The sequence below is a fragment of the Sinocyclocheilus rhinocerous genome, unplaced genomic scaffold (genome assembly GCF_001515625.1).
Source record: "Sinocyclocheilus rhinocerous isolate Xijiao unplaced genomic scaffold, SAMN03320098_v1.1 scaffold395, whole genome shotgun sequence".
NCBI classification, from domain to species: Eukaryota; Metazoa; Chordata; class Actinopteri; order Cypriniformes; family Cyprinidae; genus Sinocyclocheilus; species Sinocyclocheilus rhinocerous.
This window is the reverse complement of record NW_015660890.1, coordinates 186,600-210,724: the sequence shown is the minus strand read 5'-3', so window position 1 is coordinate 210,724 and position 24,125 is coordinate 186,600. Positions and strand designations below refer to the sequence as shown.

General features: G+C 35.8%; 4 protein-coding genes and 2 long non-coding RNA genes across 11 annotated transcripts in view; 4 read left to right on the top strand and 2 right to left on the bottom strand.

Moving 5' to 3' along the window:
• Window positions 1–4,908, top strand: part of hspa14 (heat shock protein 14) — a 5,798-nt gene extending 890 nt beyond the window's left edge. The window contains exons 3-14 of the mRNA XM_016535448.1: window positions 202–284; window positions 504–552; window positions 666–771; window positions 849–939; window positions 1,082–1,186; window positions 1,267–1,428; window positions 2,424–2,579; window positions 2,659–2,761; window positions 3,204–3,419; window positions 3,506–3,655; window positions 3,784–3,851; window positions 4,492–4,908. Of these exons, the coding sequence (XP_016390934.1) occupies window positions 202–284; window positions 504–552; window positions 666–771; window positions 849–939; window positions 1,082–1,186; window positions 1,267–1,428; window positions 2,424–2,579; window positions 2,659–2,761; window positions 3,204–3,419; window positions 3,506–3,655; window positions 3,784–3,851; window positions 4,492–4,579 (1,377 nt within the window). The 3' untranslated portion in view covers window positions 4,580–4,908. The remainder of the gene's footprint in view (window positions 1–201; window positions 285–503; window positions 553–665; window positions 772–848; window positions 940–1,081; window positions 1,187–1,266; window positions 1,429–2,423; window positions 2,580–2,658; window positions 2,762–3,203; window positions 3,420–3,505; window positions 3,656–3,783; window positions 3,852–4,491) is intronic.
• Window positions 4,909–6,134: 1,226 nt separating this feature from the next.
• Window positions 6,135–10,278, bottom strand: dclre1c (DNA cross-link repair 1C, PSO2 homolog (S. cerevisiae)). Its single transcript, XM_016535390.1, has 14 exons — window positions 10,039–10,278; window positions 9,900–9,951; window positions 9,267–9,351; window positions 9,120–9,179; window positions 8,990–9,045; window positions 8,802–8,903; window positions 8,653–8,725; window positions 8,434–8,574; window positions 8,259–8,360; window positions 8,050–8,186; window positions 7,539–7,593; window positions 7,356–7,444; window positions 7,161–7,258; window positions 6,135–7,086 (listed from the first exon to the last, which is right to left on the bottom strand). The coding sequence occupies exons 1-14, from the start codon at window positions 10,145–10,147 to the stop codon at window positions 6,224–6,226; spliced, it is 2,022 nt and encodes a 673-aa protein (XP_016390876.1). The 5' UTR covers window positions 10,148–10,278; the 3' UTR covers window positions 6,135–6,223.
• Window positions 10,279–10,444: 166 nt separating this feature from the next.
• LOC107725971 (meiosis expressed gene 1 protein homolog) lies at window positions 10,445–12,503 on the top strand. Of its 2 annotated transcripts, none has more exons than XM_016535410.1 (3): window positions 10,445–10,657; window positions 10,974–11,110; window positions 12,233–12,503. In XM_016535410.1, exons 2-3 carry the CDS (start codon window positions 11,006–11,008, stop codon window positions 12,359–12,361), a joined length of 234 nt encoding a protein of 77 aa, XP_016390896.1. In that variant the 5' UTR covers window positions 10,445–10,657; window positions 10,974–11,005; the 3' UTR covers window positions 12,362–12,503. The 2 variants fall into 2 exon arrangements, with proteins under 2 accessions (XP_016390896.1, XP_016390895.1); XM_016535409.1 differs by having other exon boundaries at window positions 10,956–11,110.
• A 476-nt stretch (window positions 12,504–12,979) lies between these two features.
• Window positions 12,980–16,642, top strand: LOC107726037 (transmembrane protein 243-like). 2 transcript variants are annotated; one of them, XM_016535508.1, is made up of 6 exons: window positions 12,980–13,106; window positions 13,598–13,721; window positions 14,419–14,650; window positions 15,556–15,606; window positions 15,687–15,791; window positions 15,927–16,642. In XM_016535508.1, the coding sequence occupies exons 3-6, from the start codon at window positions 14,573–14,575 to the stop codon at window positions 16,068–16,070; spliced, it is 378 nt and encodes a 125-aa protein (XP_016390994.1). In that variant the 5' UTR covers window positions 12,980–13,106; window positions 13,598–13,721; window positions 14,419–14,572; the 3' UTR covers window positions 16,071–16,642. The 2 variants fall into 2 exon arrangements, with proteins under 2 accessions (XP_016390994.1, XP_016390995.1); XM_016535509.1 differs by lacking the exon at window positions 13,598–13,721.
• On the bottom strand, window positions 14,977–23,380 carry LOC107726038 (uncharacterized). 4 transcript variants are annotated; one of them, XR_001638209.1, is made up of 5 exons: window positions 23,245–23,380; window positions 21,549–21,614; window positions 18,688–18,762; window positions 18,289–18,371; window positions 17,749–17,957 (listed from the first exon to the last, which is right to left on the bottom strand). It is a non-coding gene; the product is annotated as an uncharacterized LOC107726038 (long non-coding RNA). The 4 variants fall into 4 exon arrangements; XR_001638210.1 differs by lacking the exons at window positions 17,749–17,957; window positions 21,549–21,614; window positions 23,245–23,380 and adding exons at window positions 14,977–15,001; window positions 19,156–19,359; XR_001638207.1 differs by lacking the exons at window positions 21,549–21,614; window positions 23,245–23,380 and adding an exon at window positions 19,156–19,359.
• The window catches only part of LOC107726039 (uncharacterized), a 14,021-nt gene continuing 8,119 nt past the window's right edge, over window positions 18,224–24,125 (top strand). Inside the window, exons 1-2 of the long non-coding RNA XR_001638211.1 lie at window positions 18,224–18,234; window positions 21,923–21,933. This is a non-coding gene — a long non-coding RNA (uncharacterized LOC107726039). The remainder of the gene's footprint in view (window positions 18,235–21,922; window positions 21,934–24,125) is intronic.

Sequence of the window (24,125 nt, the reverse complement as noted above, 5' to 3'; positions counted from 1 at the left end):
ATATATATATATACATTTGTATGTATATGTATGTATGTATATATTTATTAAATATTAAAGTGTTGTAAGATGTCATGATCATTTTTTATGATTTGTTTAATTTAAATGTTAATAAATGAAGCAAAAGAATGTCAGGGCATATGATGGTCTGATGAATGAATGAATTATTAAATTAATGAATTAATTAATTTGTTTTTCTAGATTGTGGGAATCGCTGCTAAGCAGGGCAGAATACGAAATGCCACCAATACAGTTGTCAAAGTGAAGCAGATCCTGGGCAGACAGTAGGTTTTTCATGTTGTATGCTTAGAAAGACTATACTGAGAATATTTTCATATTTTTATTTACATAAACATTCAATAATTTACACTATTCTGTAGATAAATCAATGCATACTGTTATTAAGAATTTATTTACAGTCAAATTAGCAATAGCTTAATAATAATACATTTATATAAATAACCACAATATAAAATTCATTGGATTTATTATGTATTTGACAGCTATGATGACCCAGATGCTCAGGCACACAGAGAAGAAAGCAAATGCATTGTAAGTACATGCTGTTCTTCTTAAATACTGACAGAAAAAAAATCACAACAGTAACTATAAAATCTAAACCACCTACTCATTTAAAAGGTGTATGTTTTCTCATTGATTCCTAGGTTGTCAACAAGAGTGACCTGCCCAGATATGAAATCGACACAGGAGAAACGACCAAGTATGTGTCACCTGAAGATGTAGCTAAATTGATCTTCCATAAAATGAAAGGTATTATCTTAATCCTTCATTTCTTTTCATAGTATGTTTAACGTGAACCAGTCATAATTATTTTATGTTTCCTGCAGAGACGGCTCAGTCGGCCTTGGGTTCGGATGTGAAAGACGCTGTCATAACAGTGCCTTTTGAGTTCGGAGAGATGCAGAAGAATGCACTCAGGTACTGTATGTGCTTGATGTGTCTGTAAAACATCTTAGATTTTGAGATGAATGCAAATTAATTCAAATGATGTAACACCGTTATCTAACTCCAGAAGCTGTGTCTGGGGAGATGTTTTATAAGAGTCAGTGCTGTGTTGTAGGCAAGCTGCAGAAAGTGCCGGGTTCAATGTGCTGAGGCTGATCCACGAACCCTCCGCTGCCCTTCTAGCTTATGGAATCGGGCAGGACTCACCGTTGGGAAAAAGGTAAGAGTTTTTGCATTATCTCAGATGAATGGTTTCTTTTAGCTTAAAAGCCTCATTCCCATTCCTCTTTTCCACCACAGTCATGTGCTGGTGTACAAACTCGGAGGCACGTCGCTCAGCGTCACCGTCCTGGAGGTGAACAGCGGAATGTACCGGGTCCTCGCCACACAGACGGATCACAGGACCGGAGGAGAGAGCTTCACACATGAGCTCGCACAGCACCTCGCTGCAGAGTTCAAAAAGTCAGTAGATATCCTGTACCTCACATTTAACTTTTAAGTGTGTGCTTTGACTTTGTTATTATAATGGAAGTGACACCGTGAACTGTAGGTTGTTTGCAGTTGCCAAGCAACTTCACAACTTTTAGAATTTGGAGACTTTTGTTTTTAACTCAAGTGTTATATAATGCAAAGCAGCTTTTTTTGTACTGACGCAAAACTTTTCATTCATTTATGAATATTATCTTTTCACTTACATCTATTCAGTATTAATAAAAACTGATTTGGTGAAGCTCCGTTTAATTATCAAGGTAAATTAAAAAAGAAGTTAAAAGTTTGCAATTTATTATACTTTATTATCAGAAAATAGGCATTTTACTATATGTAATATACTTGTGTAATATTATAATGTAGTTGTGTAATTTATATTGAACCTTAATGACAGTAAATGTTAAATATATTATGTTATATATGATATTATAACATGCACTGCCGTTCAAAAATTTGAGGCCAGTTTTTTAAATGTTTTTGAAAGACGTCTCTTATGCTCACCAAGGCTGCATTTATGTTTGATCAAAAATACAGTTAAAAACAGTAATATTGTGAAATATTATTACAGTTAGATATGTCTTAAAATTTAATTTATTCCTGTGATGGTAAAACTACATTTTCAGCATCATTACTCGAGTCTTCAGTGTCACATGATCCTTCACAAATCATTCTAATAATTTACTGCTCAAGAAACATTTCTTATTTTTATCAATTTTTGTGAAGCTGATACATTGTCTTCAGGACTCTTTGATGAACGGAAATTTAACAGAAATCTTTTGCAACATTATAAATGTCTTTACTGTCACTTTTAATCAATTAAATGCATCCTTGCAGAATAAAAGTATTAATTTCTTTCAAAAAACCAATAATAATCTTACCGACTCCAGATTTTGTTCATACTGCCCACCACTACATGGGTGTCATTACTGTTTTAAATCCTATTGTGTGTTTGTCATGTGTGTCTCCAGGACTTTTAAGCAGGATGTGATGGGTAACGCCAGGGCGATGCTAAAGCTCATGAATAGCGCTGATGTGGCCAAACACACTCTCTCCACCCTGGGCAGTGCAAACTGCTTTGTGGACTCGCTCTACGATGGCATGGATTTTGAGTGCAATGTCTCTCGGTGAGATCAAGTTCAAAATGAGTATTATACAGAAAATTGTTCCTTTTGCTCATCTCTGTCTCATATGCTTCTGTCCTAGAGCCCGTTTCGAGCTAATATGCTCCAGCCTCTTTAATAAGAGCATTCAGCCAATTAAAAGTCTTCTTGAGCAAGTAAACCTGTCCACCTCTGACATCAACAAGGTAAAACATCTTTTTAATACAAATGTGTGATCATTAGATGGAGCTGTAGATGTGTATCTCAAATTTCATGCATAAAAAAATCACTTTGTGATTATTACTGATACTTTTAAAGGCATTTAATACACTCTTAAAAATAAAGGTGCTTCATGATGCCATAGAAGAACCTTTTCTGTCTAAATGGTTCCATAAAGAACCTTTAACATCTGAAGAACCTTTCTGTTTCACGAAAGGTTCTCTGTGGTGAAAGAAGGTTCTTGAGATTATAAAAAGGTAAGAAAGAGATGGTTCTTTGTGGAACCAAAAAGGGTTCTGCTATGGCATCGCTTTTAAGCACCTTCATTTTTAAGTGTACATAGTAAATAGTAGATTATTTCAGTGTTTTACATCTAGTTATAGCAAGAATGGCATCCCAAAACCTTAAACTAGGCCTTTCTTGTCTTAGGTGGTTTTATGTGGAGGATCAGCTCGTATCCCGAAGTTGCAGCAGATGATCAGGGATTTGTTCCCAGACGTAGAGCTGCTGAACTCCATCCCCCCGGATGAGGTGATTCCGGTCGGTGCTGCCATGCAGGCGGGCATCCTGGTCGGAAAAGACAGCCTTGCACTTGGAGAAGATTCCATCACTGTGGACTGTTGCGCCAGCGACATCACGGTTAAGGTGGGGAGCTTCAAACCATCAATAGAGCTTCGTTTTATGGCATTTTAGCACGCGATTGATCAGTAGATTGCGTCTTGGTCTTTCAGGAAGTGGATGACTCCGGATCGGAGGTTTTCACGGTTTTGTTTCCATCTGGCACACCTCTCCCTGCTCGCCGCCAGCACACGCTACATGGTCCTGGCAGTCTGTCATCAGTGAGTCTGGAGCTGTACCAAGCACAGCGACCAATCGCACAGGTTAGCACTCTTTTATCAGACATTTCAGTGCAAACCTAAAATTAAATGAGACATTCGGCCTGTATTGTGCATTTCGGCTGATTTCTCCTTAAGGTTATTAACTTGAAATGTGACTCTTAATTTTCTAGATTGTACTTAGAGACTTGGAACCTAAAGAGGTGCTGCATAACATTGTCACAGTGCTGACAATGAAGAGGTAATGAAATAAATTAATACTTTTATTCAGAAAAGATTAATTAAATTGATCAATATGACAGTAAAACATTTATAATGTTGCAAAAGATTTTTTTTTTTTAAATGCTGTTTTGAATTTTCTATTTATTAATAAAAAAAATATATTACAGTTTCCACAAAATATTGATGATAATTAGAAACGATTCTTGAGCAGCAAATCAGAATATTAGAATGATTTCTGAAGGATCATGTGACACTGAAGACTGGAGTAATGATGCTGAAAATTCAGTTTTGCATCACAGGAATAAATTACATTTTAAAATATATTAACACAGAAAACAGTTATTTTGAATTCTAATAATATTTCACAATATTGCTGTTTTAATTGTATTTTTAATCAAATAAATGCTGCCTGAAGAGACTTTTCAAAAACATTACAAAAATCTTACAGACTGCAAACTTTTGAACAGTGTATATTAAACATCAAACATTGGCTATTATTTTGTTGTAGAAAATAGTTTTTTGCTGTTATTTTGTTGCTTGTGTAATGACACAGTGCTATAATACAGTAAATTCGGTAATATTACTCATAATCATACTCAACTCTGTCATAAAGCTCATGTCCTTATTTGAACAGTTTCTGATGTGTGTTTGCTTTACAGGGATGGTTCACTGCATGTTACATGCACAGAGCAGGGCAGCGGCAGAGCTGAGGCCATTACCATAGAAACGGCTGCTGCAGCATCTTAACCTTGAATCACGCCGTCAACGTAATTCCATACAGTAACCTAAACACCTGCATCTCATGCTGTTTGAGGTTTTCCCACTGCTCTTGATTCCTCTAGACCTTAATTGAAGCAAACAAGTTCAAGTTCTTGTTAAGTTAAAGGAGTAGCTCACCCTGAAAGCAAAGTTATTCACTTGTTCCAAACCTGTTATTTTTCTTTGGAAGAATTATTATACAGCTTTTGCCATACAACAACCATTCATAGTGACAGAAGGAGAAAACAAGTAGTTCTTTGTCTTGTTTGGCGCTTGGGACATTTTTTATATGGGTTTAGAATATCATGAGGGTGTGTAAAAAAAAAAATCAGTTTTCCTTTTTGTGTGAATTATTCATTTAAAATAATATCCGGGTTTAATTGTATACTCCCTTTTGCATAAAAAAACAAAAAACAGAAGTCATCTTAAACTATTTTTCAAGCCTGTTGTCTGTGGCATTCACTGATACCATTTAAAGCATGAACAACCTAATCAGACTGAAGAGAGACTTTCATATGTTGTATAGACTGAAGAGAAGCAGGTGCAGGTGACTGAAGCGATACTAATCTGGTGCAGTCACATCTAGCAGGTGCAAAATAATCACTTTTTTTTTTAAAGCTGTTCTCCATATTTGTCATCTGTAACTAGTACGCAATAAAGATCACAGAACACAATAAACCCTGAGTTTATGTTCAGTACAGATACCTGCTGCAGTCACGTCAGGTCAAATTTTTTTTATTACAGATTCCAAATTTTAAAAACCATTCACATATTTTGTCAAACTTGTAATTTTTTTAACATTTTGTTTTACAAACGTATACAGGTGTATTCCGACACAGTGTGTATGTAGCAATACAATATACAGTAAATAAAACATTCAATGTTATTTAGTATTATAATACTAATATTTTGAATTAGCTTTTTTTAGATTTGACCTTTTATTTTATGTTCTAGTAATTCTGTTATGTGCTTTTGTCATTTTTATTAGTTTTTGTCTTCTTTTAATATTTACATTTAGCTTTATTTTTATTTGTTTTGGTGTTTAGATTTTTTAGTTCTTCAACTTGAATGAAAATGTGAAATGTTGCCTTAGCAGCTGAAATAAATCAAGTTTATGAAGTTTCACTTTTTCATCTAATTACATTTCAGCTTTAGTTCAATTAAATAAACAGCTTTTAATTAATGCAGTCAAAACGATTAATCGCATCCAAAATAAAAGTTTTTGTTTACATTATGTATGTGTACTGTGTATATTTATGTATATATAAATACACATGCATGTGTATATTTCAGAAAAATGTTGTTTATATATGAAATATATTTATTTATAATATAAATTATATGAATATAAATATAGACATGTAAATATTTTCAAAATATATACTGTATGTATGTGTATTTATATATACATAATAAATATACACAGTACACACACGTATTATGCAAACTAAAACTTTTATTTTTGGATGCGATTAATCGCTTGACAGCACTACTTTTAATAGGTTTACTTTAACAACATTTATAAACATTTTGTATTTGCTTGAGAACTTTTAATTTATATTTATAAAGATAAAAAACTCCATGAGGTAAGCTGTCTTACAACAAACCAGAAATTAATATTCAAACATGAAATCAAAAAATCTGTCTTATGACCACTTCCTCCCCTGCTGCCAACTTCCTGTACAGTTCCTTCAGGTCTTCTGGTTGTGGGACTTTGGACCCTGGTGTTGGTGGTAGCTCAAAATCTGATGATACCTGTGAGTCTGATTTCGGCTCCATGGCTTCTTCCTCTTTGGGTTCGACGTTACGGCTGTCAATCACATCTGACACCACCTCGCCATTGGTCCCTCGGTTACTCTGCTCACTAGTAACGGCCTTACTTTCATCCACTTGGACAAGAACAGTGTCCATTTGACTGAGGCTCTCCGTCCCTGCGTCCGATATATGAGTGGACTGTGAGGAAGTCAAGTGAACAGAGCTGCTGTCATCCTCATCTTCATCCTGAAACAGCTCAGGCGACTGGGACTCTGTGTTTTCGGTGGAGAGTGTTTGAGTGTTGTGGCTGTTCTGACTGTTATCCAGTTCGCCCTCATCCGTCAACACTGGTTCCGCCTTGAAGAACTTTTGCCAACAAGGCGGAGTTGTTTTGGATTGGGATGGGTCTGACGGAGTCAGTTTTGAGGATGGCATTTCTGTGCAAGGTGGAGGAGGTGGAGCAACATCAGATGGGTGAGGTATAGGAGGTTGCTCGGTATCATCTTTATCATTATCGTCATCGTCGTCATCATTTGATTCAGTGCAGTCCATGTAATTGGTAGAGTGTGTGGCAAGACAGGGCTCTATGAAGGAAAACATTGGGTCCGTATCATGAGAATCTTTTTTGGGGCTACGAGGCTGTTCACTAATGGCAACCTTGGTCAGGTCGGTCACTGTCATTTTTCGCCGCCTTGGAGCTGTGGAAACCTCCTCAAACAGGTCGTTATCACCGTCTGAGCCTTAACGGAAAGATATAGAGTATAAGTTTAAAAGCAATAGTAAAAGTTGTATTAATAATGAAAGCTACTCGTACCTTCTGATGTGCACCTCTTTCTGGTTCTTTTGAGGGCCCCAAGTGGTTTGTAGACAATCTCCTCCCTTCCAGATTGTTTTCTACACAATGGCTTCAACCTGAATTTGGAAAAAAAAAAAAAAAAAAAAAATTTTTTATAGTAATTATCTAAAGTCTTATGACAACACGGTACCAAAAAATAAGTTTTGTCCTTACAGCTCCATGACGTCTTCCAGTGTCTTTCCCAACGGAATGACATTAGGATAGATGTTAACAGGACAGATGTAGGAGAGAAAGTCCTTAACCTAGTCACAGGAAATAGACACAGGATTATAAGACGCAAACATTGAGTATGGTGTGTCACATGAAGAATATCCTTCCCAGTGGGATTTGTCTCACCTCCAAATAAGAGGAATGAAAAGAAAAGCATGCTCTGTAGGAACTACTTCCCATCCTGAAAAGAAAGACACTGTGAATAAATAACTAAAATATATAATAAAATTTAATAAAAAATAAAAGACATTTTTTCTCACACACACACACACACACATATATATATATATATATATATATATTTTTTTTTTTATTATTATAAGTAATTGCATGCAAAGTTTATTCTATTTTTACATTCAGATTTCCTGTACCATCATCTAACATTTCAAGTTGATCTTTTAAATATAACATTTAACAGTGCTATGCAATTATTAGTGTTTTTGAAAAAAATTTGAAAATTAATATCCATTTTTAATACTGTACTTTAAAAAAAAATTTTAACACTGTAATCTCAATAAAATGGGAAATGTTAGTGTCTTATTCTGATAAATAAATATTAATACAATTTTAATATTGCCCATAACATGAAACGAATTATCTGCAGCTGGGATTTTAATATCAATGCTTTGTGACTCACTTGACAATGACAGAGGTCTTTCTGGTCCGTTCTCCAAACCATATGGTTGAGGGTTTGATGCTGATTATGTTTAGAGGAATGCCATCCGGAGCCGTGGAGCCACACGGTAACCTGTTTGACCTGAAGAACTCCTCGTCCTGTGAAAACCACCATAGTGATCATTGTCTAGGAAATATATGATGGTGTCATTATGCAAAGGTTGAGCGTACCTTGGGGTGCCTACAAGCGTGAATCTGTGTTGCACGGTCGGTGGTCACGTGACACAGAATTTCAGGCATTTTTTTGAACATATCCAAGCTGTTCACGTGTATCTATAATAGAGAAATAGTGTTAATGTTTTAAAATAATGAAGAAAGAAAACTAAAACAAAAAACAATCTCTGACCTGTGAGCTGAACTCTTGTCCCAGATTGGTAAAGAGGTACTCATAACCGTACGCTGCCTTACAGTTTAACCAAATAACATGGTACGGACTCTGACAGATCCAGTCCTGGACCAGCTGCCTTATCCCTGCCAAACAAGCCTCCTAAAACAGAAAAGACAGTTATGAATGGACCTAATGAACAAGCTCTGTATGATATGATGCAGGCGAGTAAATGCTTACCCTGCTGGGGATCTGATGATACTTGGGATCAAAGAATGTGGTGTCGATATACACACTCTGAATGTCTTTTACCCTGCAGCACAAACATTTGAATGCTATCGTTATATAAAAATGTGCTATACTTATTTTAATATGTGATATCTGAATACCTGTCTCCAGAGTGCAAGTACTCCATTCTAGCTGCATCTCCGACAGCCAGTCTGAAGTCCCCTGTGTAGAGCACTGTACCCTGAGCACCCTCAAACAGAAACCTGTTTAAAGTCAATATTAATTCAAAACTGACTCGATTTATGTTCTTAATGCATGTTCATGCTCTTATTTTGCTGAGGTTGCTTACATGACTGATCCTGGACAGTGTCCCGCCGGAAGCAGAGTAACAACAACATCCTCTGACTGAACAGAAAAACAGATACAACTTCAGATCAACTCAAAAACACTGAAGAATAAACTAGGAGCTAAATACCCACCTCTCCAGTGATTTCATCTATCAGAGATATGTGAGTTGGACTGTCCAGTTCCAGTGGGACCTAGTATGCAAAGATTCTCATATTAGGCTGTCTTATAGTTAACAAAATTATTTATAGAGAAATTTCATAACGGAGATTGGTACTTACAATATAATCTTCCCAGAATGCATATTTGGGGTTATTAAGAAGGAGCTCCTTTGTGACAAATGAACAGTACAGCTTGACTGTTAAACTAATGGAGACAAAGCCATAAATACATAAATTAACATTTTTAAAAACTAACATTTATGCAACAAATTAGAGCGTAAAAATGTTTTAATGATATATGAAAAAAGGGTTATTAAATTTGAGATCTGTTAAAGATTACATTGAACTGTTATTAAATTCTTAATGTTTTTAAAGATAAACTTTAAACTATGACAACACAATAAATCTAAATGCAAAATAGAATAGAATAAAAGTAGAATATACAAACTCACATTTAGTACATAAACACATTTTAAGAAACTAATACTGTTGCATCGAATAGTAAGCCATTTATAACTCACAAAAAAAGCTTGTTGAAAAAACAGTCTATAAACAAATTTAATTCTGAGACTAAAGTAATGCATATAAAAATAAAGTAGTTTACACATATATTACATGAAACTCGAAACTGGAGACAAAGCCAACGGTTTACGTAAACTTTTACAGTTAAACGTTTATAAACAAATAAATGTTTAATAAGAAAAGGATGTTTCATATGTCACATGGGTTGGAATATGTACAACTATCACTCACCTGAACTTCAGTTTTCTCTTCAGAAAAGGTCCTTTCAACCCTTTCATATGATCTATTAGATTAAACAACAACAGATATATCAAACAAAACAAAACAAGCAAAACAAAGTTCATAGATGCAATGTCCTTTATATACGCACCTTTATGGCAGTGAGAGAGAAAATAAGCTCTGGCGTGCAAATTCTCCCGGTCAAATCGGTCCAGAGACATGCTGGGATACTCCTTCATGCGGCCAGCAAACGAGCTCATGCTGACTGCAACGAGTTTGAGCCGCTAAAACACTCAAACAAAGCAGCTGAGAGCTCAGGACATCACTGCCCAAACTCTTTCTGGGCGAGACGCAGCACCCCTGCATCTGTCTTTCCTCCTCCTGTCATCGCTTTGGCATGACACCACGTGATTCGGAAATAAACATCTGTAATTTGATAGTGTGTGAATAGTACAGCGACATCTACTGGACTCGAAAACAATACTCAAAACATTGCAAAAAGCCACAATAGTCGGTATACTCTAAAACAATACAATGAGGAAAAAATGCGAACAAAGTATCGCAAATAATTATGCATATCCTGGAACTGTTCGGTTTGTTTCTTCTAGGCAAGTTCCCGGGTATAATTTTAATTGGCCGACCAAACAAGGGAACTCCGGGTGTGTTTTCGATTGGCCACTTCTCTCTCAAGCGTTTTTTTTTTAACTAGCTATGTTGCTAGGAAACAAATGATGCGCAAGATTGTTCTGCAGTCTATCACACACGTCGATGTAAGTTTGTATTAAAAACCTTATTAATAATAAATATAAACACATTGTCGTTTATTATCAGAGTGTAAGACGTGTTCTGAGTGAATTAGACTAGATTCTTAGCTGTCAAAGTTTGTAAATCCAGAATATCCAGCATTAGGCCAGCGTTACTTGGTAATGTTTTTGAGCGCAACATTTGTGCATGCTGTGTTCTTGTACATGCGATAAGTTGATTTGACTTGATTGTGTGCAAAAATGTAATTTGTAGTGAAACTATTTATACCAAAGGAAAATACTGTGATGTGTTTATCATACACAGAAATAATGTCCTGTTCAGTTTTACTGGATAACAACGCCAAGCCGAAGTCCATGAGCCGAGCAAAGCAGTGGACAGGAGAGATTGAGAACCTGTACAGATTTCAGCAAGCTGGATACAGAGATGAGCTGGAGTACCGACAGATCAAACAAGTCGAGGTTTCCATTTTTTATCATTTTTGTTTTATTACTACAGTATTATAAATTATTACATTATATAATGCTTAAACAATGTTTAGAATATACATACAAATTCAGAAATGGCATGCAATATATTTTATATTTTCTTTGATTATGCAAATGTTAAAGGGGTCATATGATGCAATTTCATTTTTTCCTTTCTCTTTGGAGTGTTACAAGCTCTTGGTGCATAAAGAAGATTGCATTTGTACATTTTTTAAATATTGGGTACAGAAACCAAAAGAGTATGTATAATGCTAGTTGGTTAACAATTTATCAAATTGATACAGTCAAACCAAAATTTATTCAGACACCTTCAACATTTCTCACATTATATATCTCACACATTACACGCTATAGGTAATAAAATATGACAAGAACTCAAGAGTTAAACTGTGTCAGAACAAATTCATCTTGATAATGTCAGATAACTTTGATAGAAAGGTATGTAAAGTATTACAATCAACCAAAAATTATTCAGCTGTTAAATTGAAGCACACACTTAGATTATACCAATTTAGGTCAACCAATGACCAAACAATGCTTAATTTTGTTCAGTCTGTGGTGTAAAAAGGTCGCATTAGCAATTAAAGAAAAACACTTAAGCAAAACATGATCAGGTCAAAGTGTCTGAATAATTTTTGGTCCCAAATTTTTATCAGTTTTACTGGTAGTACAGCATATATATATGTAACGAATCAGCTCATGAGGAAATATGAATAATTAATCATAACTAGTTATAATTAATTATGAATATTTAGATCCGCTGTAGATATTTACTTGACCTCTCAGGGTCAACTGTCTTGTCAATTCTAAGAACGTTTATTTAGATCGTAAATGTATCTGGTGTCAGCGTTGCTATGGAACCAGGGGCCTGTTCGGCTTCCTGGGGTGTTACAGAGTATTTGTTAAATCTAGCTAACAAAATATATATTGTGTGTTTGAGTGGTCCAGACGCTACATATATATGAAGCTCATCTGCTAAGCTTTATGGGATATTTTTTATGCTTTGTCAGTTCATTTCTTACCTAATTATAGCTTACAGTTTATAATATAAATTTCAATGTTTTCCTATTGAATATGGCTGTGCTGTCTTTTCAGATTGACCGTTGGGCGGACACTGGGTTTGTGAAGAAGCTTCAGCGTCGAGATAACACATTTTACTACTACAACAGAAAGCGGGAGTGCGAAGATCGAGAGGTCCATAAAGTGAAGGTGTACGCGTACTGACAGCTCCTCGACCCAGCCAGCACTTATGCCATTTTCTATTTTTACGTTTTGTAATACTGTCTTTAGAAAATGCATGATCAGAGTTATCCTACTGTATTCTAAATGTAAGTCTTGGTACAATTTTTGAATAAAACCACTGATTTAAATAAACATTTTTTCACATGAATGTACCATTTGGTGTTTCATATTTCAAAGGTGAATAAATAGCCAACCTTTCATCTCTTTAATAAATTCTACAAACGTAGGCTGGTACATTTTTAGTGGTTTGCTCTGTTTTCTTAACTATGCAGCACACAATTGGAAATGAGAGACTCTAGTACGACTCTAGCATAACAGAAAAATCTAAAATTTCACTAATACAAGTACTTTGGGTTGAGACAATAAAATAGAAGTAAAACATTAAGACAATAAAACACAATAAGACAATAAAAAGACAATAGCTTGTGAATATTAATTCAGGGAAATAAGTTAATAATTGATAATCAAAACCCATGAAAATATTGTCCCCTTTTATTGAGTATCAACGATGATTGTGCATTTAAATGACAATTTGACCAAATTTGAGGTTTGTGCCTTCACTAAATAAATAAACATATAACGGACACCGTTGCCCTTTAAGAGCACGTCACTTCCGGTTTCATGTCTAGCGAGTCGTCATAACTGATCTTTTGAAGTCATGCGGATAATGCTCCGATCGGAAAACACCCCCGTGTGATCAGTATATCCCTCTGTTTGTTATATACAGGTAAGTTCAATAAGTTTAGTAGTTTATTATACTCTAATTCCCTCTGTGCCGGTCAGATGGTTTGTTTTCTTTCACATTAGCTTGTTAGCTTTTTCATGGCTTAATATTAATCTACAACAACAATCTGTTTGTGGTCATATTTACTTTTTTTTTTCAACTGAAAGCATTGCGCTTAGCTGTCACATAAGACTAAAAAAAGCCAGTTTAGTGGATGATATTTATTAATCAGTATGTAAGTGAATATATAAACAAAAATCAGTTCATGCACCTGCACTGATACATTACAGTCAAAGCTATAGTCATTTACTGGACTGATAAGGTGTTTAGATGAACGTGGTTATCTGAAAGGGATGTACGATTGTTTTGTTACCACTTAGCAATTTTAAATAGGCCACCTTTTTGAGAAGAATCTAGACTAGAACAATCAATACTAGGAAATGAATGCAAGTGACATTAGACACTAATGGTCCATTTGCTTTATTTGGTTACAGAGCTGAAAAATAGTCTGGAGATCACCATTGTCTTCCATACTTGGATAACTTTTGACACGAGCTGCATCCAGAATTTTTGAGACATTATCCATTATCATAATGAAGATTTGCATTGGATTGCAAGGTAATGTGCTGTAGGTTGTGTACATAAAATTATATATATAGTTTTAAGAACTTAATTTTCCTGTTAAAGGAATAGTTAATCCAAAAATACTTTATTATTATTATTAACGTACATCATGTTGTTCCAAACTTATTTGACTTTCAGAACAAAAAACTAATAACAGTAATGTAATGAGTAAATGGTAACAGAAGTTTCATTTTTAGGTGAACTGTCTCTTTAAGGATGTCTTTTCTAGTGACACCATCACTAATATACTTGTGACACAAATAAATTGGCATAATATTGTTTAAATGTCATGTTTGTATGTGACTATATGGTTAAATAAACACTAACAGGGCTCTGCATAAGCCACAAACCACATAAACTGAGCAGAGCTTTCTTTCCTTCTGCACTGACGTCAAGATCAAGCTCTCACATGACCGATCACACATTTTTAAGGCTGTTCTTATGCTTTCATGATCCAGTCCGCCTGAATCAACTCAAGACCCTTGGGCTGATTATTAGAAAGGCAGGCTTGTTGTGTTACTCTGAAGCACCATTGTAATAAAAGTCTTAGGATTCATGGGAAAAGGAGCAAAGTTCGTGACAGATCATTAAGTGCTGGGGCTCTGGGATTTGTTAGTTCATATCACATACTTTGACATGCCATGAAATTATGAGTGAACTAAGTAAGTGTTTTAATGATTTAACGCTCTAGGTAACCCGACTGTGACTATGTCCTGCCTCTGAATCTCTTGCCGTGAGGAGCAAACCCAACCTAAAGAGCAGCGGACATGCACTGCCGTCCTCCGCTCCACAGGGGGAGCTGCTGGTAGAAGATATCAGGAAAGGGTGTGTGCACTGCTCTGGCCATGGATGACTTCACTACACGCACCTATGGCACCAGCGGCATGGACAACAGGCCTCTGTTCGGGGAGACATCTGCCAGGGTAATGCACGTTATAATATCAGGACCATGATTTTCTTATTGAACATCAGTTTTGCTTGGAAAAATATCACATTGTAATTGCAAGAGTAAAATAGGTTGTATGTTGGATTATACAGAACAATATGTAGAAGGAGTATTGCATGTAAAAAAAAAAAAAGTTAATTGTGACTTTAAAGGAATACAGTAGTTCACCAAAAATGAAAATTTGCTAAAAATTTACTCACCCTCAACCCATCCAATATGTAGGTGAGTTCTTCATCGTAACAGATTTGGAGAAATTTAGCATGACATCATTGCTCACCAATGGATCCTCTGCAGTGAATGGGTGCCGTCAGAATGAGCGTCCAAACAGCTGATAAAAACATCACAGTAATTCACAAGTAATCCAAACGACTCCAGTCCATCAATTAATGTCTTGTTAAGTGAAAAGATGCTTGTTTGTAAAAATAAAAAAATCCATCAAGGCATTTTTGCTTCAAATCCTTTATTCAGCCTCTATCCATAATATTGCTTTCTTCAGTGGAAAAAAAATTGTCTTGTATTAATCAGGATAGAAATATGCACAGATCAAGCTGTTTACAAGTGAAAACATTTCTAAACCAATATGTTAGTGGATTTTGGTGTGAGAGGACAACATGAGATGGACTTTTTCACTGGAGGAAGCATCTTTATGGATTATACACTCTTATAGACTCTTATTATTTCATTTCACATTTTTGGGTGAACTATTCCTTTAAATCTCACAACGTGACTATTTTTTATTTTAAACTTTAACCAGCTTTGTTCACCCTTGAGGCATTCCATATATTGGTGCTATGTAAATAATAAATAATATTTACTGCAGCACCTATAAGTGCAACTATTTTCTGTCAACTACACTAATATATTTTTGTCGATCACTTTCAGGATAGAATCATCAATCTAGTGATCGGTGGACTTGCGTCTTTACTCGTTCTGGTAAGTTTTACCACTAATAAAGATCTCAGTATATATCTGTTAATCATATTGTCACTATTCACTTTCGCCATCTCTTTCAGGTGACCATCATTAGCTCATTCGTCTTCCCATCTCTTCCTCCCAAGCCACTGAATATATTCTTTGCCGTCTGTATCATGCTAGTCTGCGGGTCAGTGTTGGTTCTGGTGAGTAAGTACTTGCAATGTAATCTAAAAAGCATTATGCTTAATTGTTTAAATGGTGCCAAAGAGAAATAAATAGTTTCAAATGCAATTCCTAATCGAAAGAAATGAAATCACATCCATCGCTTTCTCTCGCAGATATACTGGTATAGGCAAGGAGATCTGGAGCCCAAGTTTCGCAACTTGATCTACTACATGCTCTGTTCCATCGTTCTGCTGTGTATCTGTGCCAACTTGTATTTCCACGACGTGGGACGTGATAAACAGAGCAATGCCTTATAAAGCGGTTTCCATGGGAGCCGTCCCAATCAGCGGAATGTTCATCTTTATGTGGGTGCTTTGGAACCCCACATAACCCCACTCGAGTTCTTCAATCACGAGAATTCATTTTCCTACAAGCCCCATTTGTGTGGGCAGGGCCAGTCTGCCTTGGGAGCCATGTTAGCGGACTAAACATATTATAGATGCAAATATGCTAGCGATCAGTAGCACTCTGGGATATCCATGCACACATTTTGCACCCTGAATGCTGTACACCGCTTAACCTATATGCCAATGTAATGACAAGACTGGGATGTTTTGAAATAAGCCATGGCAATGTAATGCATAATGCTTTTATATTTGTACATGACACACCTATGGTACATTCCGAATTAAGAAAAATCTTTATTTTGTATTTAAATGATTAGAAATGCAATCTTGAATAAGAGCACTTGATTAAAGACATGCAGCAGTCATTGTAAATTATGCTTTTTGTTCATTTTTCTAAATTACTGAACACTGTTATTTGATATGGTGAAAACCTTACAATTTTGGTTATCAACCGTTGTAATTTGGATTTTATGTAATGAATAAATACATATACACTATACATTTGTTGTGCTTTATTTTTTAGTACAAAGTTGGGGAACTTTGTTCACATTTCACCAGGTCTTTGTGACCACTAGATGGCGCAGCTGGGTTTAGACAATAAGCGTTTACGTCTTTGTCTTTGTGCAAACTAGATTCATAATTCAGTTAACATAACAGTTCATATCTACAGATAATTAAATTAAAGTTGGATTTGAATTTGTATTTAAAAAATTAATAATGATTAACTTTTTGTAAGTAGACCTGCATTCCATTTTCTGTAAACTTTCTGGGTTGCAAACACATAACATTTTAATCATAAAATGATAAGTCTTGCAATATCCCAAAATAAATTATTTTTAAAAAGTGCTACTGCTTTGCAGGAATGATTAAAAAAAAATGCTAAAGCTAATTTTATTTTTTCAGAATTTTGTGAATATAATTTTTTTTTAAAACTGCCATTTGCTCACATTACTTGCATGTTGCTCAAAACTGCATGACAGTTTCCTCCATGAGGGTTGAGAGGATTGAAAAACACAGATACTGACTGATGAATCATTGATACTGATTATTAAATGCTGATATTGATAATTATGTCTTGTTTCAAATCTCATGCATTCCAAAGTTTTTAAGTGAAGACTGGCTCAAAGCATAATCCGACTACTGGTAAAGCATTTTTCATTATATAAATCAATGCTTGTCCGAAAATATACCTGAGTAGAAATCCCACTTTTGATTGTTAAAGCAATTAAGTGTTTGCCTTTCATACATGAAAGTTTTGGTTCAAATCCTACTGTTGCTTAAGTCTGTCATCCTTTACAACAAAGCTCTCAATACAACACCATCCAAAGCACTCAACAATTCAAGAACTCAACAGGTGTAGTGGCGCAATGGATAAAGTGCTGCGCTTTCATCTAGGAGACCTGAATTCAAATCTCACTATTGTGTACTATAAATTGTTGTCATTAAATCCAACAAAGCGCCATAAAAGTAAAATAGGTTAGTGGTTAAGCACATGTTTTCGGCTGTGATGGAGGAATGGGTTCAAACCCCACATCAGACAACAATTACCCAACTGAATGCTTTAACTGGTTTATTGTAAAATCACATACAGGTGAATAGTGAAATATACGTTCCAGCACAACCATGAGCAAGAGATCTGTGGCTCAACGGTAAGAGCGCTGCCTCACGGTTCAGAGGTTGCTGGTTCAATCCCAGCCAGATCTCTGCGATGTGAGTGAGTGTTGTGTGAATGAAGGGGTGAGGATGATTCGGGTCCTCCCCCGAGTCCCAGAGCGATGTCCTGCAGTGGTTATGCTTCTTGAAAGAAAAACAAATTTTTTTTTTTTTTAGGTGTGTAAGCTGGTTCAAACCCAGCCAGATCTCTGTGATATGAGTGAGTGTTGTGTGAATGAAGGGGTGAGGATGATTTGGGTCCCCCCCTGAGTTCCCGAGCGATGTCCAGCAGTGGTTATGCTTCTTGACAAAAAAATAAAAATTAGCTGTCTAAAAATTTTGAACTGCTGTCCCTTCCCCACCCGTTTAGGTTCCCATCATTTGCTTTCTAGAGGGGTGACCCTCCAAAAAGAAAGTGATGGTAACCTACACGTTTAGTACACAACAAAACACAAACACAAGCTCTAAGTCTTACCTGTCCTTGAGCAGACGTCTATCATTACAGTCAAAGTCTGTCCACACGTCCCAGAGCTCTGCTTCTGTCCAAACACATCCCGTCTTCAGAGAAAAGACAAAAACAAACAGACATTAATATATTTAGTACATCTAAAACATCTGAATTTACAAGTTAGTCAAAATAAATCTAAAGCTTATATATATATATATATATATACATACATACATATTAGTGCTTTCAAACGATTAATCGCGATTAATCACATCCAAAATAAGTTTTTTTGTTTACATAATATATGCGTGTACTGTGTATATTTATTATGTATATATAACAACAAAAATGTATGTATATATGCGTCACTAATGTACTCATTATGTGTGTCTCTTTTCACTGCTGAATGAATGCTGTGTGACTCACATGCTGTTGAAGTCGAGGTTATGGCCTTCAATCTGTTTCTGTGTTTCAGCCTCTGGTTAACGTGCTGCAGAAAAACTGAGCAAAACAAAATAGATGTGTATCAGGACAATGTCCATTTACATTTGTAAAGCTGAGATGAGACTTCCCTTTGCAGTAAACAACTTACTGTATATATGATGCTTATTATTAAAAGGAAAAGCACTGCAACTCTATAAAAGCATGAAGCAGCAGGAACAGAGCTTCACAAACCTACTGACTCCAATAACAAACATAAGTATCTTACCTACAGTAAGACTGCAACAACAACAACAACTAATAAACTGACAGAGTAGCCCTGTTTAACCATAACTTATCAGAAAAACAATGGCACGCCAATATTTAAACAATTCGCAAAACTTAAAAAATGACTTAAACGCAAATAACAAGAGCTTGAGAAGGATAATGCAAGAAAGCACTGCATGTGGAGACTTACTTACAGGTGAGTCGCAGGTCACTCGTTTCCTGCATTTATCGCAGCATGTGTCTATTCTGTTTGTTAATGGGTAGGAATATGTGCCGTTCAGTTACATTTATAAAACAGTCACTGAGCTGTCATCTCCAGGATCTGTATTTTAAACGGTCTGCACGCGTTGTAAACAAAGTCACGGTTGTCACGCAGCATCCTGAACGAGGTGTGAGTCTGAGCGTGAAGCCGCTTACGCCGCCTAGTGGAGCGGATGGAAAACTACACTTCAATTTCTACCTACGAGTCATATATTATAGTGACAACAGGGTCAAAAATGTTTCTTTCTTTTTTTTCATATTTTAACTTTTTCCTACTCAAGCTAAAGTCGCTATTTACGATATTAAATGTGTATAAGCCAGACAAAGAGCTGACCATCGGCTCCCTCTTGTGGTCAATAAGTGTCTCAGCATCTACTGATGAAAGAAATAAACTCTAGGAGGCTAATAACGTTAGTCGCACTTCAGAGGGCAGGGCTCAGAGTTACATTTTTCTATATTTCTTTTGAACGAATTTATGATTTTGTCAGAGCTTTGACCAGCTGAGAAACGTGGATCTATTAGATTCGGTAAATAAACACGATCAGCTCTCAGTTGATGGGGTAATGTTGCGTTGAATTGAACTCAAGCACATGCTTCAAAGTGTAAACACACATAACATACGGGATATAAGATCTCCCGAGACTGTTAAACGGAGATGTGTATTTGTTTTTATTTATTTAAAATGATATGTACCATGTTTGTTAACAGTTAAACAATGATTTTGGTGTTTTGTGCCTGTGTTTGCAGACTCGAGCAGCATTTATTTTAGTGCTTGTTTGGTTATGGGGAACTGGAATGATCTACTGCATAGTGATTGATCACTCATGCATTTATTGCAAAGATCCTGTATCAAAACGATAGCTCATAAACTAATGACTAATATAATGGCTAAACACTGACATGTTTTTATTGATGAATCTTAACAGGCAAATGCATGAAATCAATTTAGTGTGTTCACCCCCGTGTGGACAAAATGTGTACATGCATGATTATAAGACAACAGCAGTAGAAGCAAAGAGACTGGAAGAAACGAACCTTTTCAAAGCTTTGAATCAGTTGAAACAATATTGGTTTGCAAAATGATTCACTGTTTCGAAGCGCTCAAAACGCCACTCACCGGTGACGCCTGCTGGTCAAAGCTGTAAATGCAAGAAAACTCTGTCCAAAACATGCCTAAAAAGCTTTTACAAACCCACTGCAAGTATTTTATTGAAAGTACAATATCTTAAATGCAATTAACAAACCATCAAATGCCATTAAATATGACGTATCTGTATAATATGTGTTCTTTTATTAATTTGCAGAGTTTGTTTTGTTTTATAGAGGACTGTTTTATTGTAAGCACCCATCACTAACTCAAATCTGATTAAAAACACCTGAAGCAGCTAATCAGGGTCTTTAGGGATACTAGAAACTTCAAGGCAAGTGTGTTTCAGATTCAGAAACAAAAACTATTCATTTGAATAAAAATGATGATATTTAAGTAAAGTGTTTGTGTTTATCATTTGAGTCTAAAGGTAAATGAATAAAGAAAAGCCGCTGCAGCTCACTACAGACTCTGTGGTTCAGTGGATAATTAACTGTTTAAGTTGTGGGAAACTTCTAGGTTCAAATCCCACAGTTAATCAAGTTATTCTACATGTAAAACAAATGTTCAATAAAATCCTATCCAAACACCCATCAACTCCAGAGACTCAGTAGATAAAAGTGTTGCGCTTTAATCTTGGCATCTTGAGTTCAAATCCCATGAAAGCTTAAGTTAAATTGTTGTCATTATAAATCCAACAAAGTGTCCCAAACGAAAGTGTCCAATGTGAAAGCCACAATGGGTTAGTGGTTAAGCACATGTTTTCGGCTGATAAGGCTGTGATGGAGGAATGGGTTCAAATCCCACATCAGACAACAATCACCCAACTGAATGCTTTAACTGGTTTATTGTAAAAGCACATACAGGTGAATAGTGAAATATACGTTCCAGCACAACCATGAGCAAGAGATCTGTGGCTCAACGGTAAGAGCGCTGCCTCACGGTTCAGAGGTTGCTGGTTCAATCCCAGCCAGATCTCTGCGATGTGAATGAAGGGGTGAGGATGATTCGGATCCCCCCCTGAGTCCCAGAGCGATGTCCTGCAGTGGTTATGCTTCTTGAAGAGAAAAAAATAAAAATTTGCTGTATAAAAATTTTAACCGCCGTCCCTTCCCCACCCGTTTAGGTTCCCATCATTTGCTTTCTAGAGGGGTGACCCTCCAAAAAGAAAGTGATGGTAACCTACACGTTTAGTACACAACAAAACACAAACACAAGCTCTAAGTCTTACCTGTCCTTGAGCAGACGTCTATCATTACAGTCAAAGTCTGTCCACACTCTACGGTCCAAACATATTCTGTAGGGGAAACACAAAAACATTATGCCATATAGTATATGAACAACATCAGAATTTAAAAATTAGTCTAAATAATAGTAACTGATTATACAATCAGATTCCAAAAATTAAGTACTTGTAATTACATTAAATTACATTTTAAAATACTCATAATCAGACTACAGTTACTTTTTACTTTGGGTTACATAATTACATATTATTTACACAATAGCAACAATTTATTCATAATTTATTGATTCTCGTTAATTCCTCTTTTTCATCTTTTAAAAGTTCCTTTCTAAAATAGCCTACCGCTTATATATATTCAGAAAGTCTTCCAGTTTTGTGGACATTCACACAGAGATCAGTCATTAGTCAGGTGGCTAAACAGCATTTGACCATTGGATTTACAAAAATCATTTCAGGTTTAAGAAGTGTTTCAACACTGCATCAACTACTGATGAACTACTAATGATTACATTAATTCTTATTTGAATTATCACTCAGTTATTTTACCATGTATTACTTTTGTTTGTCTTTCAAATACATTAAAATGCACAAATTCACCAACTTGTTGTCATCTGATCTTCTTTCATCTAATATGTTTTTGTGTGAAGTACCCCTGAGATTTTAAAATAAATATTTTAAGAATGAAGTATCACATTTGCATGTTCATGGTTCTCTGACATTGGTTATGGTCACATGCCAAGCAGGTAAACAAATAAAATATTTCATTTTTTCAGTAAGTGTTTTATTTGGATTCATTTTAAAATGATTTGTTTTAATGTAACATTTTTATGATTTAATTAATTATTAGCATTTCGTTAAAGTCATAAACCCCCTGAAGTTCCTTCACAAACCCAGTTTGGGAAACCTTGATGTAATATAATGTTTACTCTTTGTATTTTTATATCAATATGGTACAAAATGATCCTATTTAAATCAATGTGGAAAAACTCGATAGGTCAAAAGTAATCTAAAAGTAGTTTGATTATATTACCTAAACCGTGTAATGTAATGGATTACGTTAACTACAATTTTTGTCATGTAATTTGGAATCAGTAACGGATTACAATTAGTAAGTAATCCACCCAGCTCTGTACATTATCTATTAGACATAAAATATTGAACACGGCATGATGTCTACAAAACCATAAGGCAACAGAAACTTCAGAGCTTCACACATTAACTGGGTCTATTAACAAAGACAGCACGAACAACAGAGACAAAAAGCCATTACTTATTATTCTACCTTATAATATGAATATCAGAGGGTGATTAATTCAAAGATTATAAAGGTAAAGCAACAACTACCGATTGATTTGTTGGTCTGACAGCGAGTTCAGCAAGACAGCAGCATGTAAACAAAGCCTGTGATAAACCTTCGTAGAAGATGCGACTGCCTGCATACACAATTAGCTGTCAAATAACAAGCACTTCGTTTATTAAGCGACAAGATTTTATGTTTAAGACACATTAAAAATGTGTTTTGACGCTTTTAGTCCATGTATCCATCATAACATTACTTTAAATGAGTGACATATCATGAGAACTATGTATCAGTGACTTTTACTAAACGTAAAGACTTAAGGAGTGATAGACATTTTACATAAGAAATGTAACGTTACTTTATGAAAGGATACTTACTAACCTCAAATCCTGCACTTTTATCGCGCCGTGTGTCGGTTTAATTTGCTGTTGAGCTGGAATATGTGCCGTTTAAAAGCATTAAGAGTCTGTCGCTGAGCTGTCATTTATATGATCTGTTTTTAAAACAATCTGCACGTGTCGTGTCGTGGAGGTTTGTCATCCAAAGGTGTGACACCGAAGTTGAAAGCCGCTTCTGCCGCTTAGTGGAGAGGATGGAAAACTGCACTTCAGTTTCTACCAACCAAGTCGTGTTAAAGCACTCAAAAAATAAAAGCTGGTTCAGGTTGGGTCACTGACTTCTTTCCAAAATGTCTAGCCTTCTTTAACATTTGCAGAAGTACCTATTTATTGCGTAGAGCAAATGAAAAATAACTGATTGTCAGCTCCCTCTTGTGGCCAATACGTGTGTCAGCATTAATAAATGAAACCACAAAACCGAGGCGTCGTAGGCAGAGTTAAAGGGGTCATATGATGCGATTTCAATTTTTCCTTTCTCTTTGGAGTGTTACAAGCTCTTGGTGCATAAAGAAGATCTGTAAAGTTGCAAAGACTAAAGTCTCAAATCCAAAGAGATATTCTTTATAAAAGTTAAGAGTTAACCACGCCTACCTAAGGGGCCGTTCACATATCGCGTCTTTGGCGCGCTCAAGTTCATTATTTCAAATGTAGACACGCGGCAGGCGCGCTCATAATGGAAGCGACGCGCACGCGGTGCGACGCGCTCATTTTTTCCAGGCGGGACCGCGCCGCATCGAGATAAACACATTTCAACTTTTCAGAATGCCGCAAGCGCACCGCGGGTCATGTGACAAGAACCAACCAATCAGCTTCATCCTTTCCCGTAACAACATTGAAAGCTCAGCCAAGATGAAGGAACAGCTG

Coding starts and splice junctions, on each gene's coding strand:
- LOC107725971 (XM_016535409.1), top strand. CDS start 10,961: ATGTCCTGTTCAGTTTTACTGGATAACAACGCCAAGCCGAAGTCCATG. Junction 11,111..12,232: donor GACAGATCAAACAAGTCGAG/GTTTCCATTTTT, acceptor CTGTCTTTTCAG/ATTGACCGTTGGGCGGACAC.
- dclre1c (XM_016535390.1), bottom strand. CDS start 10,147: ATGAGCTCGTTTGCTGGCCGCATGAAGGAGTATCCCAGCATGTCTCTG. Junction 9,180..9,266: donor CATTCTGGGAAGATTATATT/GTAAGTACCAAT, acceptor TTTGCATACTAG/GTCCCACTGGAACTGGACAG. Junction 8,575..8,652: donor ATCATCAGATCCCCAGCAGG/GTAAGCATTTAC, acceptor TTTCTGTTTTAG/GAGGCTTGTTTGGCAGGGAT.
- LOC107726037 (XM_016535509.1), top strand. CDS start 14,573: ATGGATGACTTCACTACACGCACCTATGGCACCAGCGGCATGGACAAC. Junction 14,651..15,555: donor TCGGGGAGACATCTGCCAGG/GTAATGCACGTT, acceptor GATCACTTTCAG/GATAGAATCATCAATCTAGT. Junction 15,607..15,686: donor TTGCGTCTTTACTCGTTCTG/GTAAGTTTTACC, acceptor CATCTCTTTCAG/GTGACCATCATTAGCTCATT.